Source organism: Hypanus sabinus, chromosome 29 (assembly GCF_030144855.1).
Source record: "Hypanus sabinus isolate sHypSab1 chromosome 29, sHypSab1.hap1, whole genome shotgun sequence".
Taxonomy (NCBI): Eukaryota; Metazoa; Chordata; class Chondrichthyes; order Myliobatiformes; family Dasyatidae; genus Hypanus; species Hypanus sabinus.
In genome coordinates this window covers 7,328,079-7,341,182 of record NC_082734.1, presented here as the reverse complement: position 1 = coordinate 7,341,182, position 13,104 = coordinate 7,328,079, and the positions used below count along the sequence as shown (strand labels likewise).

At 42.1% G+C, this 13,104-nt stretch overlaps 2 protein-coding genes across 9 annotated transcripts in view; both read right to left on the bottom strand.

Moving 5' to 3' along the window:
* LOC132382940 (testis-expressed protein 33) overlaps positions 1–4,118 on the bottom strand; it is a 35,877-nt gene extending 31,759 nt beyond the window's left edge. For 4 of the 6 annotated variants that reach the window (XR_009508507.1, XM_059953536.1, XM_059953537.1 and 1 more), the window contains exons 1-2: positions 1,770–4,117; positions 1,646–1,669 (exon numbers count right to left, since the gene is read on the bottom strand). Coding sequence is in view for 5 of the 6 variants with exons in the window: in XM_059953536.1 (XP_059809519.1) it covers positions 1,646–1,669; positions 1,770–1,953 (208 nt within the window). In the remaining variant the exon portion in view is untranslated. Of the gene's footprint in view, positions 1–1,645; positions 1,670–1,769 lie in introns of all 6 variants that reach the window. The other 2 variants (XM_059953539.1, XM_059953538.1) reach the window with 1 other exon arrangement.
* Positions 4,119–8,582: 4,464 nt separating this feature from the next.
* The window catches only part of LOC132382941 (SUMO-conjugating enzyme UBC9-A), a 58,522-nt gene continuing 54,000 nt past the window's right edge, over positions 8,583–13,104 (bottom strand). For all 3 annotated transcript variants that reach the window (XM_059953542.1, XM_059953541.1, XM_059953543.1), the window contains one exon: positions 8,583–12,005. In XM_059953542.1, the coding sequence (XP_059809525.1) occupies positions 11,942–12,005 (64 nt within the window). In that variant the 3' untranslated portion in view covers positions 8,583–11,941. The remainder of the gene's footprint in view (positions 12,006–13,104) is intronic.

The window sequence follows — 13,104 nt, the reverse complement described above, 5'->3', positions numbered from 1 at the left end:
ATGTTAACATAATTTTGAAATAAAGTTAATGTAATTTTGAAATAATTCTATATAATTTTGAAATACCCTGTAATGATGTTAATGAATATAATCCATAATTTTTCTAAATAATGAACATTTACTTTGAAACACTTTAGAGCTTCAATGTATCTATATTGTCAGTGTTTCAAGTTACAACAAATTGTAACAATAAACACAGAATGGAAGTCCGTAGCTTATTTTTAATAAACCGCCTGCCCGCTGAACGCTGACGCATATTACGAAAACATTTAAAGTGCCGCGCAGTTTTCAGGCCACGTAAAAACTTCCTGCTCAGATCAATGCTTGGTCCATGCGGCTGTTTAAAAAAATTAGAGAGAACGTTGTCCACAACTCTCTGTGGTAACACATCCGACAGATTCATCACCCTCTACCTCAGGGGTTCCCAACCATTTTTATGCCATGGACCAATACCTTGAAGCAAGAGGTCCATAGATTCCAGGTTGCGATACCCATTAATTCTAAGGCTGTGCCCTCTGCTCCCACTACTGGAAACATTCTCTCCACTTTCAGTCCCTGACAGGTTTTATAAGATCATCTCTAGTATAGCATAGCATTTAGTGTAACACTTTATAGTGCAGTGTCGCAATTCATTTCCCATCGCTCAGTCAGGAGTTTGTACATTCTCCCTGTGCTGCATGGGTTACTACCGAGTACTCTGCTTTCCGCCCACATTCCAAAGACCTACAGGTGTTTGAAAATGGAGGGATGTGTGGGACGGACCTTACTGTAGCTTGAGGTTGTCACAGCATCATGGGCCAAAGACCTCCACAGCACTGTGGAGCACTATGGAGCACAGCACTATGTTCAATAAAAGAGAAATCAAAGGGCTGGAGGTTTGGAGGGGAGCTGAGAAAGAATTTTTCCACCCAGAATATGAAGCAGACAGCCTGGATGGGTGGTGGAGACACAGAAAGACCTTCACAGCATTATGCATCCAGCAGGTGAGAATCAGAATCAGAATCAGGTATAATATCACTGGTGTATGTCAGGAAATGTGTTCTTTTGTGGAGGCAGCACACTGCAGTGTATAATAATTAAAGCTATAAATTATAATCATTCATTTATTCATTTTATTTACATACTTATGTTGCGATACCACGCGGAATAGGCCCCTCCGGCCCCCGACAACCCTGATTTAACCCTCACCTAATCACAGGACAATTTACAATGACCAATTAACCTACCTGATATGTCTTTGGACCGCAGGAGGAAACTGTGAAGTGAATAGAAAGGGTGCAGAGGAGATTTACAAGGATGTTGCTTGGATTGGGGAGCATGCCTTATGTTGTATTCTGATTTGCTGAGAATGCCCACAAGATAAATTAATCTCAGGGATGTATGTGGTGACATTACCGCTGCCACAAAACAACAAATTTCACTACATATGCCAGTGATATTAAACCTGATTCAGTCGGGGTCTGAGCGTTATTATATGAAAGAAGACATCTCTGACAGTGTAGCACTCCCTCAGTACTGCCCAGCTGTAGCAATTCCGTCCTCACCAGGGTCTTAAACTCACAGCCTGCTGTCTAAGAACCGAGAGTCACCATAAAGCACAAAAATAACTCCAACCAAGAAAGAGAAATGTAAAAAAAACTATTACCTGCCATTTTCGTAATTTCAGAAACTGCAAAAAAAAAGCACAGATGTTAGATACTTAACGTTCACTTTTCTGAACATTACAACCGCTTTGTATCTTTAAACTTTTGGCGTTAAGAGTTACCGACCATGAAACTGGCGGCACTTAGGATCCATCGCAAGACGTGAGGGAAGAAAACTTGGGGCTGAGGTCGCTTCGTCGCGTCGCCAATCGGGACGTTTGCTGCATGTCTTCCGCCAACCGACAGGCAGGAAGGTGGGCACGTGACAGAACACGGGGTCCCCGGTTGCCCGGTCAACCACAGTAAACATTACAAGTGCCGGATCCACAGGCTGGTTATGAACGCCCCCAAAACCCCATAGGAGCTTCACATAATAAACACAACAGCGTCAGAACTGCACCACCATCAGATCAAGGACGACGATAGTGAACTGTGGCAAATCGGAAAGAGGTGCACCATTAATCTTTCAAGTGTGTAATTATCTAAGAAAGGGTGCGCTGGGATTGGAGAGGGTGCCCGAGAATTATTCCGGCAATGAAAGGGTTAATGTAGGAGGAGCGTTTGGTGCCCGCTGGAGCTAAGAAGAACGAAGGCGGAGATCTCATTGAAACCCATTGAATGGCTTTCGGGGTTCCCAGCCTGGAGTCTACAGACCCCTTGGTTCATGGTAGGTATCCATGCCATTAAAATGTTTGGGAATCCCTGACTCAGATAGAGTGGATGTGCAGAGGATGTTTCCTTTTGTGGGAGAGTATGGGAGCAGAGAGCACCTCCTCAGAATACAAGGATGTCCTTTTAGAATGGAGGTGATGAGGAATTTCTTTAGCTGATGGGTGGTGAATCTATGGAATTCATTATTGCCCATGGCCGTGGAGGCCAAGTCATTGGGTATATTTAAAGCAGAGGTTGATTAGTCAGGGCAACAAAGGTTATGGGGAGAAGGCAGATGAATGGGGTTGAGAGGGATAATAAATCAGCCAAGATGGAATGGCAGAGCAGTCTCGATGGGCTGAATGGCCTGATTCTGCTCGTATCTCTTATGGAAAGGGAACATGAACATCTCAGCTGAAGCTTTCACTCACTGCTAAGGGGAGACCTAATTCACAATTTGTTGTTATCCCTCTCCGCACCTCATGGCAACCTTGCGGTTTCTTTAAAATGTGTCTGTTTTTTTTTTACGAGGGTGAGTCGCCAGCTCGAGGCTCACCCCAGCACAGAGGGAATGCGAGCAGGGAGCCGGCCAGATTCGAACCCGAGACCATTTGCCTTGAAGTCTGGTGCGGACGCCACTGCACCATTTCATTGTAGAAGACACCAAAATTGGTGGAGGGGGAGGTAGCACTGAGGAAATAAGGCTACAGAAGGACTTAGGTTAGGGGAATATGGGCAAGGTGTGGCAAATGAAATACAATGTTAGAAAAAGCACGGTCATGCACTTTGGTAGAACAAATAAATGTGCAGCCTATTTTTAAAACGGGAAGAAAATCCAAATATCTGAGATGCAAAGGGACTTGTGCAGAACACCCTCAAGGTTAACTTGCAGGTTGAGTGGGGAAGATAAATGCAATGTTAGCATTCATTTCAAGAAGTCTAGAATATAAGAGCAAGTGTGATACATGAGGCCTCACCTTGAGTTTGAGCTCCATATCTAAGATGTGCCAGCATTGGAGAGGGTCCAGAGGAGGTTCAAGAGGATGATTCCAGGAATGAAAGGGTTATCGTATGAGGAACCTTTGATGGCTCTGGCATGTATTTGATGGATGAGGGAGGATCTCATTGAAACCTTTCAAATATTGAAAGGCCTAGACAGAGTAGATGTGGAAAGGCTATTTCCCATGGAGTCGAGGATAGAGGGGTGTCCAATTAAAACAGAGATGTGGAGAAATTTCTTTAGCCAGAGGGTGGTGAATTTGGGGAATTTGTTACCACAAGCACTTGTGGAGGCCAGGTCACTGGGGGTACTTAAGGCAAAAATTGACAAATTCATGATTGGCCATGGCATCAAAGGTTACGGGGAGAAGACTGAGTTGTGGGGCTGAGGAGGGGAAATAGAATCAGCCATGGTTGAATGGCGGAGCAGACTCGATGGTCCAGATGGCCTAATTCTCCTCCTATGTCTTATGGTCTAGTATTGTGGTAAAGCGAGAGAAAATTTTGTAGGTGCTGGAAACAGGTGCCGAAATGTTGAGTAGGGCAAAGTATTTCAGATTGATGTCCATTTCCCCCAATTCTGTCAAAAAGTAAGAATTTTCTCTAAGAAAATTGGAGGGAATGCAATTCAAAGGGGAGATGAAAGAGCACAGTTTCCGACGGAACGAAAGGCCGGAATGAGTAAGTGGCACTCGAACAGGAACAAGCTGTAATAGTGTTGGGCTAACCACCAGGCTACAGGGCAGCCCATCTGGGTATTTTGATGGTATTAGGAGCTTGCAGAACTTGATTAGAGTAGGGCACCTGGAGGCAATTATGAAGCAGAGGGAGATTTCTACCACCTCTCTGGGGATGGGTGGGGGGGGGGGGATAGAACGCATCAAGGAGTAGCTGCTACTTTACACAGGAGACTGTCCTTGTTGGAATTCCCTCCACCGAGGTCCCTCTGTGAACAGAAATCAGGCTTTCCCATCAGTCGAGGGAGGGGACAGCCTCCAAGAGGGATCCTTCCTGCCGTTCTTTCAACGTAGCTTATGTACATGTGAAAACCTGGAAGACAGGCTTCCAGAAGATACCGCACCTCGGCTGATGAAGAACCAATATGTTTCTGAGATTTGAAGCTTTGCTGAGATGCCTGACTGAATAAATTTGTTCTAAATAATTCCTTATTAATGTATCACTATCGTACATAATTTCAATATAAATTATCATCGGTGAAGTAATTGCCCATTTGGCAAAGGGATGAACTTAGTGTAATTTTTTCAGTGTCATTTACAGAGATACAATAAAAACCTTCTGCTTTCCACACAGATCATTCCACACGTAAGTACATCAAAGCAGTAAAAAGACAGCAAAATGCAGAATATACACTCACTGTCCACTTTATTAGGTACTGGAGTGGAGCCTGGTGGGCTCTTCTGTTGCTGTAGCCCGTCCACTTACAGGTTCAACATGTGTGTTCAGAGATGCTCTTCTGCACACCACTGTTGTAACATGTGGTTATTTGAGTTACTGTCAGCTTGAACCAGTCTGGCCATTCTCCTCTGACCTCCCTCATTAACAAAGCGTTGATGAACAGAACTGCCGCTCACTGGACGGTGTTTGTTTTTTGCACTATTCTCTGTAAACTCTAGAGACCGTTGTGCAGGAAAATCCCAGATCAGCAGTTTCTGACCAACCCATCTGGCTCCAATAATCATTCCACGGCCAAAGTCACTTAGATCACATTTCTTCCCCGTTCTTCTGTTTGGTCTGAACCTCTTGACCATGCTTGTGTGCTTTTATGCATTGAGTTGCTGTCAGATAATTGGCAGGTTAGACACTTGCATTAATGAGCAGGTGCACTGGTGTACCTAATAAATAGCCACTGAGTGACAAAGGTCCACCTTGAGGTAGACTGGGTGATCGAATTTTATCTTTTAGTGTATGATGGGGTTATTCAAGAGTCTGATAACAGTGGGATAGGAGCTGTCCTTGAGTCTTGTGTATGTGCGTTTAACCATTTATAATTCTCTGCCTAACAGGAGTGGGGAGAAGAGATAAGAACCGTGATGAGAGGGGTTCTTGATTATGTTGGCTACTCCACTGGGGCAAAGGGAAGAGCAGAGACAATGCAGGGGGGCGGGTGCTGATTTGCGTGAAGCTCTGAGGTTGTCTTCACAACTCTGCCGTGGCTTGCAGTCCGGCGCAGTAGGTAGTTGCCATCCCAAAGATGTGCAGGGAGTGATCACAAATTAGGTCAGCAGTTCTAAAATATAATCTATGTTGAGATCAAGAGACCATAACATACCTTATAGTGAATCTGGCACTATTCTTGAGCAAATAATTGGAGGAATTCAGTGGGTCAGAAAGTATCTGAGGGAAATGCCCAATGCATGCTTCATTTTCCTCTACAGATGCTGCCTGCTCCTCCAGCGGCCTTTATTTTTTGCTCCAGTCCAACATTCTACATGCTAATTTCTTTATTCTGCCTCTCCATCTATTTAGTGTCCAGGGAGGGGTAGGACGTGTGTTCTGGGAACAATTAATGAATACCAGTAACTGGCTTCTTATCAGCATCGTCACAGGAGGGAAGTGAAATATTTCCACCAACACTAGCAGCCGAAAACAATGACCTACCCAGAGCAGGATGACGAGGGGCCGACCAGCGCATTTGTGGCGGCACACACAATGCAGTTGCAAACTTCCCTGGTAGAAGAGATCAAATTTCCAAATGATCCTGGCGGAGACATGGCAAACGCCTGACGTACCTCTTAGACATAGGGTCACCGCGATGGCGGTTAACGCGTCGCTATTACAGGTAGGAGTTCGGGGGTTCAATTCCGGCGTTGTCTGAAAGGAGCTTGTACTGTACGTATGCGTGGGTTTCTTCCCACAGTCCAAAAACCTATTTGGCCATTGTAAATTGTCCTCTGATTAGGCTCGGGTTAAATCCTGCTCCACGCTGTATCTCTAAATAAATTTCTATTGTGAAAATTAGAGTCAGTGCAGAAGGAGGGGCTGTTTTCCATCACATTAATACCCAAGCAACATACTCAAAACGCTGGAGGAACTCAGCAGGCCAGGCAGCATCTATGTTAATAAAGTACAGTCGACGTTCGCGCCTGGCCTGCTGAGTTCCTCCAGCATTGTGTGTGTTGTTTGGACAACTGCAGCTTTTCTCTTGTATGTGACAGAAATACCCAACTCACTTTGACGCGACTTCGAAGCAGAACGAGCTCCTCACTGCCCCAATACTCGGCTGCCGCGCTCGTGTAAATTAGCATGACGCCCGCCCGCCCGCCCGCCATACCGAGCAATTGGCAACGCCATTGAAGACTGACTCTTGATAATGATCGCTGTCTTTGACACTGATTATTCCTACTCATCAGCTCCAGCCAAAGTGACATCTGAAGGGGTTCCTCACACAAATTGAAGAGGGAGGGATCAGATTTCCCCTCTGTCAACAGAATTGATGTTGACAACGTGGGGGCAAGTGCGACTGTCTCTTACTAGCGCACCTCTGAAGATCTACGTATTGATGTAGTTACAAAGGAGGCACGGCAGCGGTGATAGTTCATTAGTTTTAGTTGATATGGCATGCCATCAGACAGCCGCAAATTTCTTCAGATGAACCGTGTAAAGTATTCTAACTGCACTAAAGAGGATAGAAATAAGTTGCAGCAAGTTGTCAACTGCATCATGGTTACTAGCCTCCCCAACATCCAGGACGTCTTCAAGGAGCAATTCTTCAAAAAGGCAACATCCCTCATTAAGGACCCCCATCACACAGGACATGCCCTCTTCTCATTACTACCGTCAGGGAAGTGGTACAGGAGCCTGAAGGCACACTCAATGATTCATGAAGCTTCTTCCCCTCTGCCACCAGATTTCTGAATGGACGTTGAACCCATGAATACTACCTCACTTCTTCCACCCATCCCCCTTTCTGCACTACATACACCATTTCGTTTCTATTATTGTATTGCAGTTTACTGCTGCCACAAAACAAATTTGACCACATATGTTGGTGATATTAAATTTGACTCTGAAATGCTCGAACTCCACAGGGCCTCTTGAAAGATCCTCGGCCTAAAAAGTCAATTCTGTTGCTTTCCATAGATGCTGCCTGACCTGCTGAGTTCCTCTAGCATTCGTGCTTGTTGCTCGGATTTCCGTCATCTGCAAGTATTTCTTGCATTTATGATCCTACTGGCTGAGTTCTGCTGCTCAATTAAATGTGAGCAGTATTAAATGTACCTTGATTGGCTCACTCATCCAAAACTCTGATCATCTTGGTGAATTAAGTATTGCATTGATACTTAATTGTTGCTGATGCATCTTACTGGAGTTAGGAATCCACTGTCCTCTACTTCCAGAACCAAAACAGGCCCAAAGTTTCTTTCCCTTCCTTCCCACAGTGAACATCTTTGCCCAGCTCAGTTGAACCAATTCCTCTTATGAACAAATTTCACTGTGCCACACTAGGGTAGTGGTTAGCATTATTAGAGTTCAGGGCAGAGCTGGCTTCCTCTGTAAAAAAGTCTGTTTTTCCCATGCATGCCAGGATTTCCTCCCAACAGTCCAAAGGCATACTGGTTAATAGGTTCATTGGTCATTGCAAATTGTCCTGTGATTAGGCCAGGGTTAAATCAGTGGGTTGCTGGGTGCCCCTTTCCACGTTGTATCTTTTAAGCAAAATAAAGCTGATTATGAACCAAACACTTGAAATTTGGTGACATTCAATTCTCTTTACAAAAGGAAACTAGGGCAACATTTCATGAAGATCATTATTAACAATCAGCACAGAAATCACTTTCCTTGGCTGAGAAGACAGCAAATTGGCTTTTTGAAGAAAAATTATTGGATGATCTTAATGGTTACAGCTACAAAAATATATTCTACCATGGCTAAGCTGTTTAAAAATGGGTTGGACAAATTAGGAATGCCACACACTATTGAAATTCTTAGACCATGTGTTAAATCCATTTATCATTACATAAACCCAGCACCTCAGCAAAATTTAACAAACATTGATTAATTTACACAAGTGATTTAGAAAAAGACCAGGAAAACACTTTACTTTTTGCTTTTTAATTTCTTTTTCTAAACACAAATACATTAACAAACAGCATACAAACAGAGGTATCAGTGATTGAAACGGTGTGTGCTGCAATGGTACATGGTGCTCAGAGGCAGCTTACGCCTCAACAATGGAATGATTTCTTCACGTTTAAACTTTCCATTCATTAGAAATTTATTTTAAACAAGCGCATTTTCTTGCTGTCCGAGCTGCTTTTTTTTTCAATATTACAATTTTACTTTTTTTTCCGGGCAAGCAAGAGATAAGGAGAGCGAGCATGGCCTTTGGAAGTGTGCTTGGGAAGACAGCAGACTTTTTGTCAGTCATGTCTCACAATGTCACCATACTTGCATTAAGATTACAGAATGATACAGATGTCCAGAGTGTTACCTTGAAAATGAGCAATGGCCTGGAGAAACTAACCCAGCAAAAAATAAAATCGGCTGTGTCTACAAAGCTGTTAGGTTGTTTTAACCGAGGCACTGTGCACTTCAAATTAAGATACTTGCTGATGCAAATTTACCTGCTTTTCCTTGACACTTTAGTGAGCTCAAGTTACAATCATTTGTCTCACATGAAAATGAAAACCCAAATGAGTGCAGTGGATCACCAACTGATCAGCTGACTTTGATATTTTGGACTGCACGTCATAAGAATCACCACCTTTTTTTTAAAAAAAAGGATTAAAAGTCACTTTTCCATCGAAATGAAGTATTTAGCCAAGCGTGCTATATTAAAAATTGAATCAAGGTATCAGGTAAATGCAGCAACTGTATTCTAATGAGACAAATGAAAGCAAGTTATCTGGCATTCAGTTGTTTCTAAGAATAGTGTCTACAAGTTTGAATCACTTCGTGGTCAGATGATAAAGACACTAGGAAGAAAAGAAAGCAACCGGGAATAAACCTGCATTTTTATTAAACTGTAGAAGTTCAGGTAGCTACACAAATCTATAAAACCCTTATTACAGATTCCATCCATAACCCCAAAAATTTTATTTTAATCTTTCTGTGCCAAGGGTTAGTTCTTGCAGAATTTAAACTGAAAAGAATGACAGCTCAAGAACTTCATTAAAATGTCACAAATTCAAACTTAAAAGATGCAAAAACAAAAATTAGGGAATGCAAGGGGAACTTAACTGTTTGAAATAAGCCTTTTGATTTTATCCAATATCATGATATCTTGAACACGGTAAAGGACCAAAGAAGGACCCCGTCATGCAATTACCAGTTTCAAGGCCCTCTGGTTTTATATGGTGAGCAAGGTGACACTGACACACTAAAGTCCCAACCACACGCAGCCATGCAATAGGCAACCATTACAACCATCAATATATTTTTTAAAATTTTGTTTCTTTACCCAGGGAGGCAAGGTTGGGAGGGGGGGGGGGACATTAAAATCAGCATGTAATCTAAAGACATGCCAATTTCATACTCAAAATCCAATGGACTGTGAAAAAAAAGATATAAAAGTATTGTACAAGTTTACAGCACTACCCTGGAATACTGGTTTAAGTTTTTTTTATTTTATTTTGTTGCTTTATCCATCAAAAAATATAAACAAAGAAATGAATGTACCAGTATTCCAAGGGAGTTTTTTTTATTTCTTTAGCAAGTGCCTGTTCTGGTTCAATTGGCATAGATGCACAATTAAGGAAGTTCACTGAGAATTACATTTTAATCTAGACAGGGGAAAGGCCAGGTGATCAGCCCTCATTCCCCAAAGCCAGGTTTTTGTGTGTTTTTTAAAAAAAGATTCCCCAATAATTTTCAAAGCAACGTTAGCAGATAAAGAATTTCCAATTGCAAGAGATGTACACCTTTTAAAAAGTGCTCCAGTTCCCTTTCCCTTCATGCAATCGGCAAATTCAAATTATGCCACAAAACATTTTGCTTCCCGATTCTGTAAAAGTGAATGCTCTACTGCGCCGAGTCATTACAAAACCTCCTTAACTCACAACTCCACAGGTTCCCGAGGCAACCAACTATTTGATACTGGGCTGCAGACAGAAATGTGATGCTAGCTGGAAGCTAAGGAAACAGCATAACCATCTCGATGAAGATTGTTTTACATACATTATTACTTGATGCTCAGCACTGTACAAAAACGGAAATACAAGAACCTTTTACACAAAAGGATATAACACTGGTGACTGACTTCACATGCCCGTTAGGCCTGTCCAAAGTCTTTCTTCATGAATGAGTGACACTTTTCCTATGGGCACTTTGCTTCCCATCAAGTTTCAGGGACACCTGAGAAAGTTAGCCGTGCTGCCAGCGGGAGGACGAGGACTTGTCTTTGCATGCAAACCAGAATCACGTTCACACGCAGAACTCTCAGGATGTGTATTATGAGAACAGCCACATCCAATTAAATGTCTAGAAACAGTAAAAATATAAAACACCTCTGTAATAACTGCAGGGGCATCCAATGTTATAATTGCTTAAAGGAATTGCTGAGGATTCCTTCACCACTAATACATGAAAAGGTAGGGGCAGGTGCAAAATCCCTTCCTCCGAGTCCAAATCTTAAATATGCACCTTTCTGTATGGTTAGGCCGCTTAAAAAAGTCCTCTGCAAAGCCACTAACCCGCACTAAGATGTCAAAGGTATCTTAATTCCACTTTTTTTGTCCCGATTTTTAAAAACTGTGTCACTTGCACTTTTCCAAGAGTACTACATCCCTTTAAGCTACAGCAGCACTGGGAGGAAGCCTAAAACAAAGAGAAATGAGAAGTGGCATCAGTGCGTCCTTTCAGGGAGTTGTGATCAAACAGCTCGCACGTGCCAATCTACCACATTTAAAAAAGGAGCAACCAACTTTAAGATACAAAAAAGGTCATGAGCCAATACACCACACAGCAGGCTGGGTTAATCCAGCTGAAAACCAAGAATGTTCTAACTGGGATGACTGATGGGTCCTTCCAAAGACAAACTATTAACACAGATGCTTTAAAAAAAAACTCTGATGTGATTTGGAGAATGGGTAGATAGAAAGAATATCTTATTAGCAGCTTTTCTTTTAAAAATACACCATTTATTACAGGACTTCCAAGTCTCTCTTAAAGAGCCACTGTGGATTTAAGAAAGTCTTGGCATTAAGAGCAAAATGCAGATCGTGGTATGTAAATAGATACAATAGTTCTTCACTTTCTTCTCATAAAATCTTCCTCTTGATGAACACAGTCCTGGAAGCTTGACAACTTAGAGATGCTTAGAAATAGGCCAGAAAAATCATAGTGGATGAAAGCTGGAAAAAACTGACTGCTATTTTCTAGTCAGCCAACATTAAATAGGAGCCTGAATTTCTGGCTACACTGAAGGCCAATTGACCCGAGTACTAGGGCATTTTTTAAAATATAAATTAAAACATTTTAATACAGCCGTCACAGAAGCACAGCAAGTTTCGTGCCAAGATGATTTGCCTTGGTTTTTTTGTGTGTGAATTAGAACTGTCCAAGTAATGATGCATTTATTTTCCCCAAAGATTCCCAATTGCTTGTAACAGGAACTTGCTAAATGTGAATAGCGTGCCTTCTTTTCTTAGCCGACAGTCAGAAATCCATATCCTTTTGTTGTGTGGTTTTTATGTTGGAGCGAATTTCTTGGCCTGTGCTCGCACTCGTTTTTCATACTCTACTCTGTTCTGGCTGTGAAAAATGAACAGGGAATTGCAGAAGTCAGAAAAAAAATCATACAATACATTTCTATCTTAACAGCAAATTCTTTTTTGTATTCCTGAACAATCAGCAATACGAACAAGTGCATTTTATTTTTATTTAGAGATACAGAGCAGAATCAGCCGTTCCAGCTCTTTGAACCGCACCACCCAGCCACCCACCTACTTAACCCTAACCTAATCATGGGACAATTAACGTACCTGGCACATCTTTGGACCATGGGTAGGATGTAGAGAGTTGTTACAGAAGACATCAGGATTGAACTTAGAACTCCAATATTCTGAGCTGTAATAGCGCGTGCTACGTTGCGGCGCACCAACTTTGTTTGCTTTATATGAAGATATACACAAAATATTCCCCTAAGTACTGGTCACCTACAATTCAGTTGTATTCTGAAAGAAAATATTTAGCTGGGTTTCAGGTAGAATACTCGAGATTGAAGTACTCTGGATTTCTTAATCACCTCCACCTACAGAGATACTCCAAATTCCATCCCACTCAGCTGACTTCCGTAGCGCAGAAGTTAGCCTGACACCATTACAGCTTGAGGTTTTCCTGAGTTAGGAGTTCAATTCCCACTGCTGTCTGTAAGAAGTTTGTACATTCTCTCCATGGGTTTCCTCCCACAATTCAAAGACGTACTGGCCAGTAGGTTAACTGGTCATTGTAAATTGCCCTGTCATTAGGCGAGGATTAAATTTGGCATTGCTGAGCAGCGTGGCTCATTGAGCCGGTAGGGCCTGTCTCGCGATGTATCTTTAAATAAATAAATTCATACAAGTCCAATAGGAGACGCTCACCTTCCTCAAAATTACACTTTCATCAAAATAGTGACACCCATCAATAGTTCTAATTTGTAAACAAACCAAAAGAAGTGCCCATCTTTTAAATATTTACACGTTAATGCATATCCAGTCTTGGCTACTTCAAAAGTACCAGTATTGCATAAACAGAGTACTCTTTTTAATGGTTTTCTGGCAGATAATAGATGATACAATTTAGGTCTGTACATCTTTTAGAATAGTTCAATTTCAGTGTATATAGTAATTAAAGCATATTTCCTCCAGAA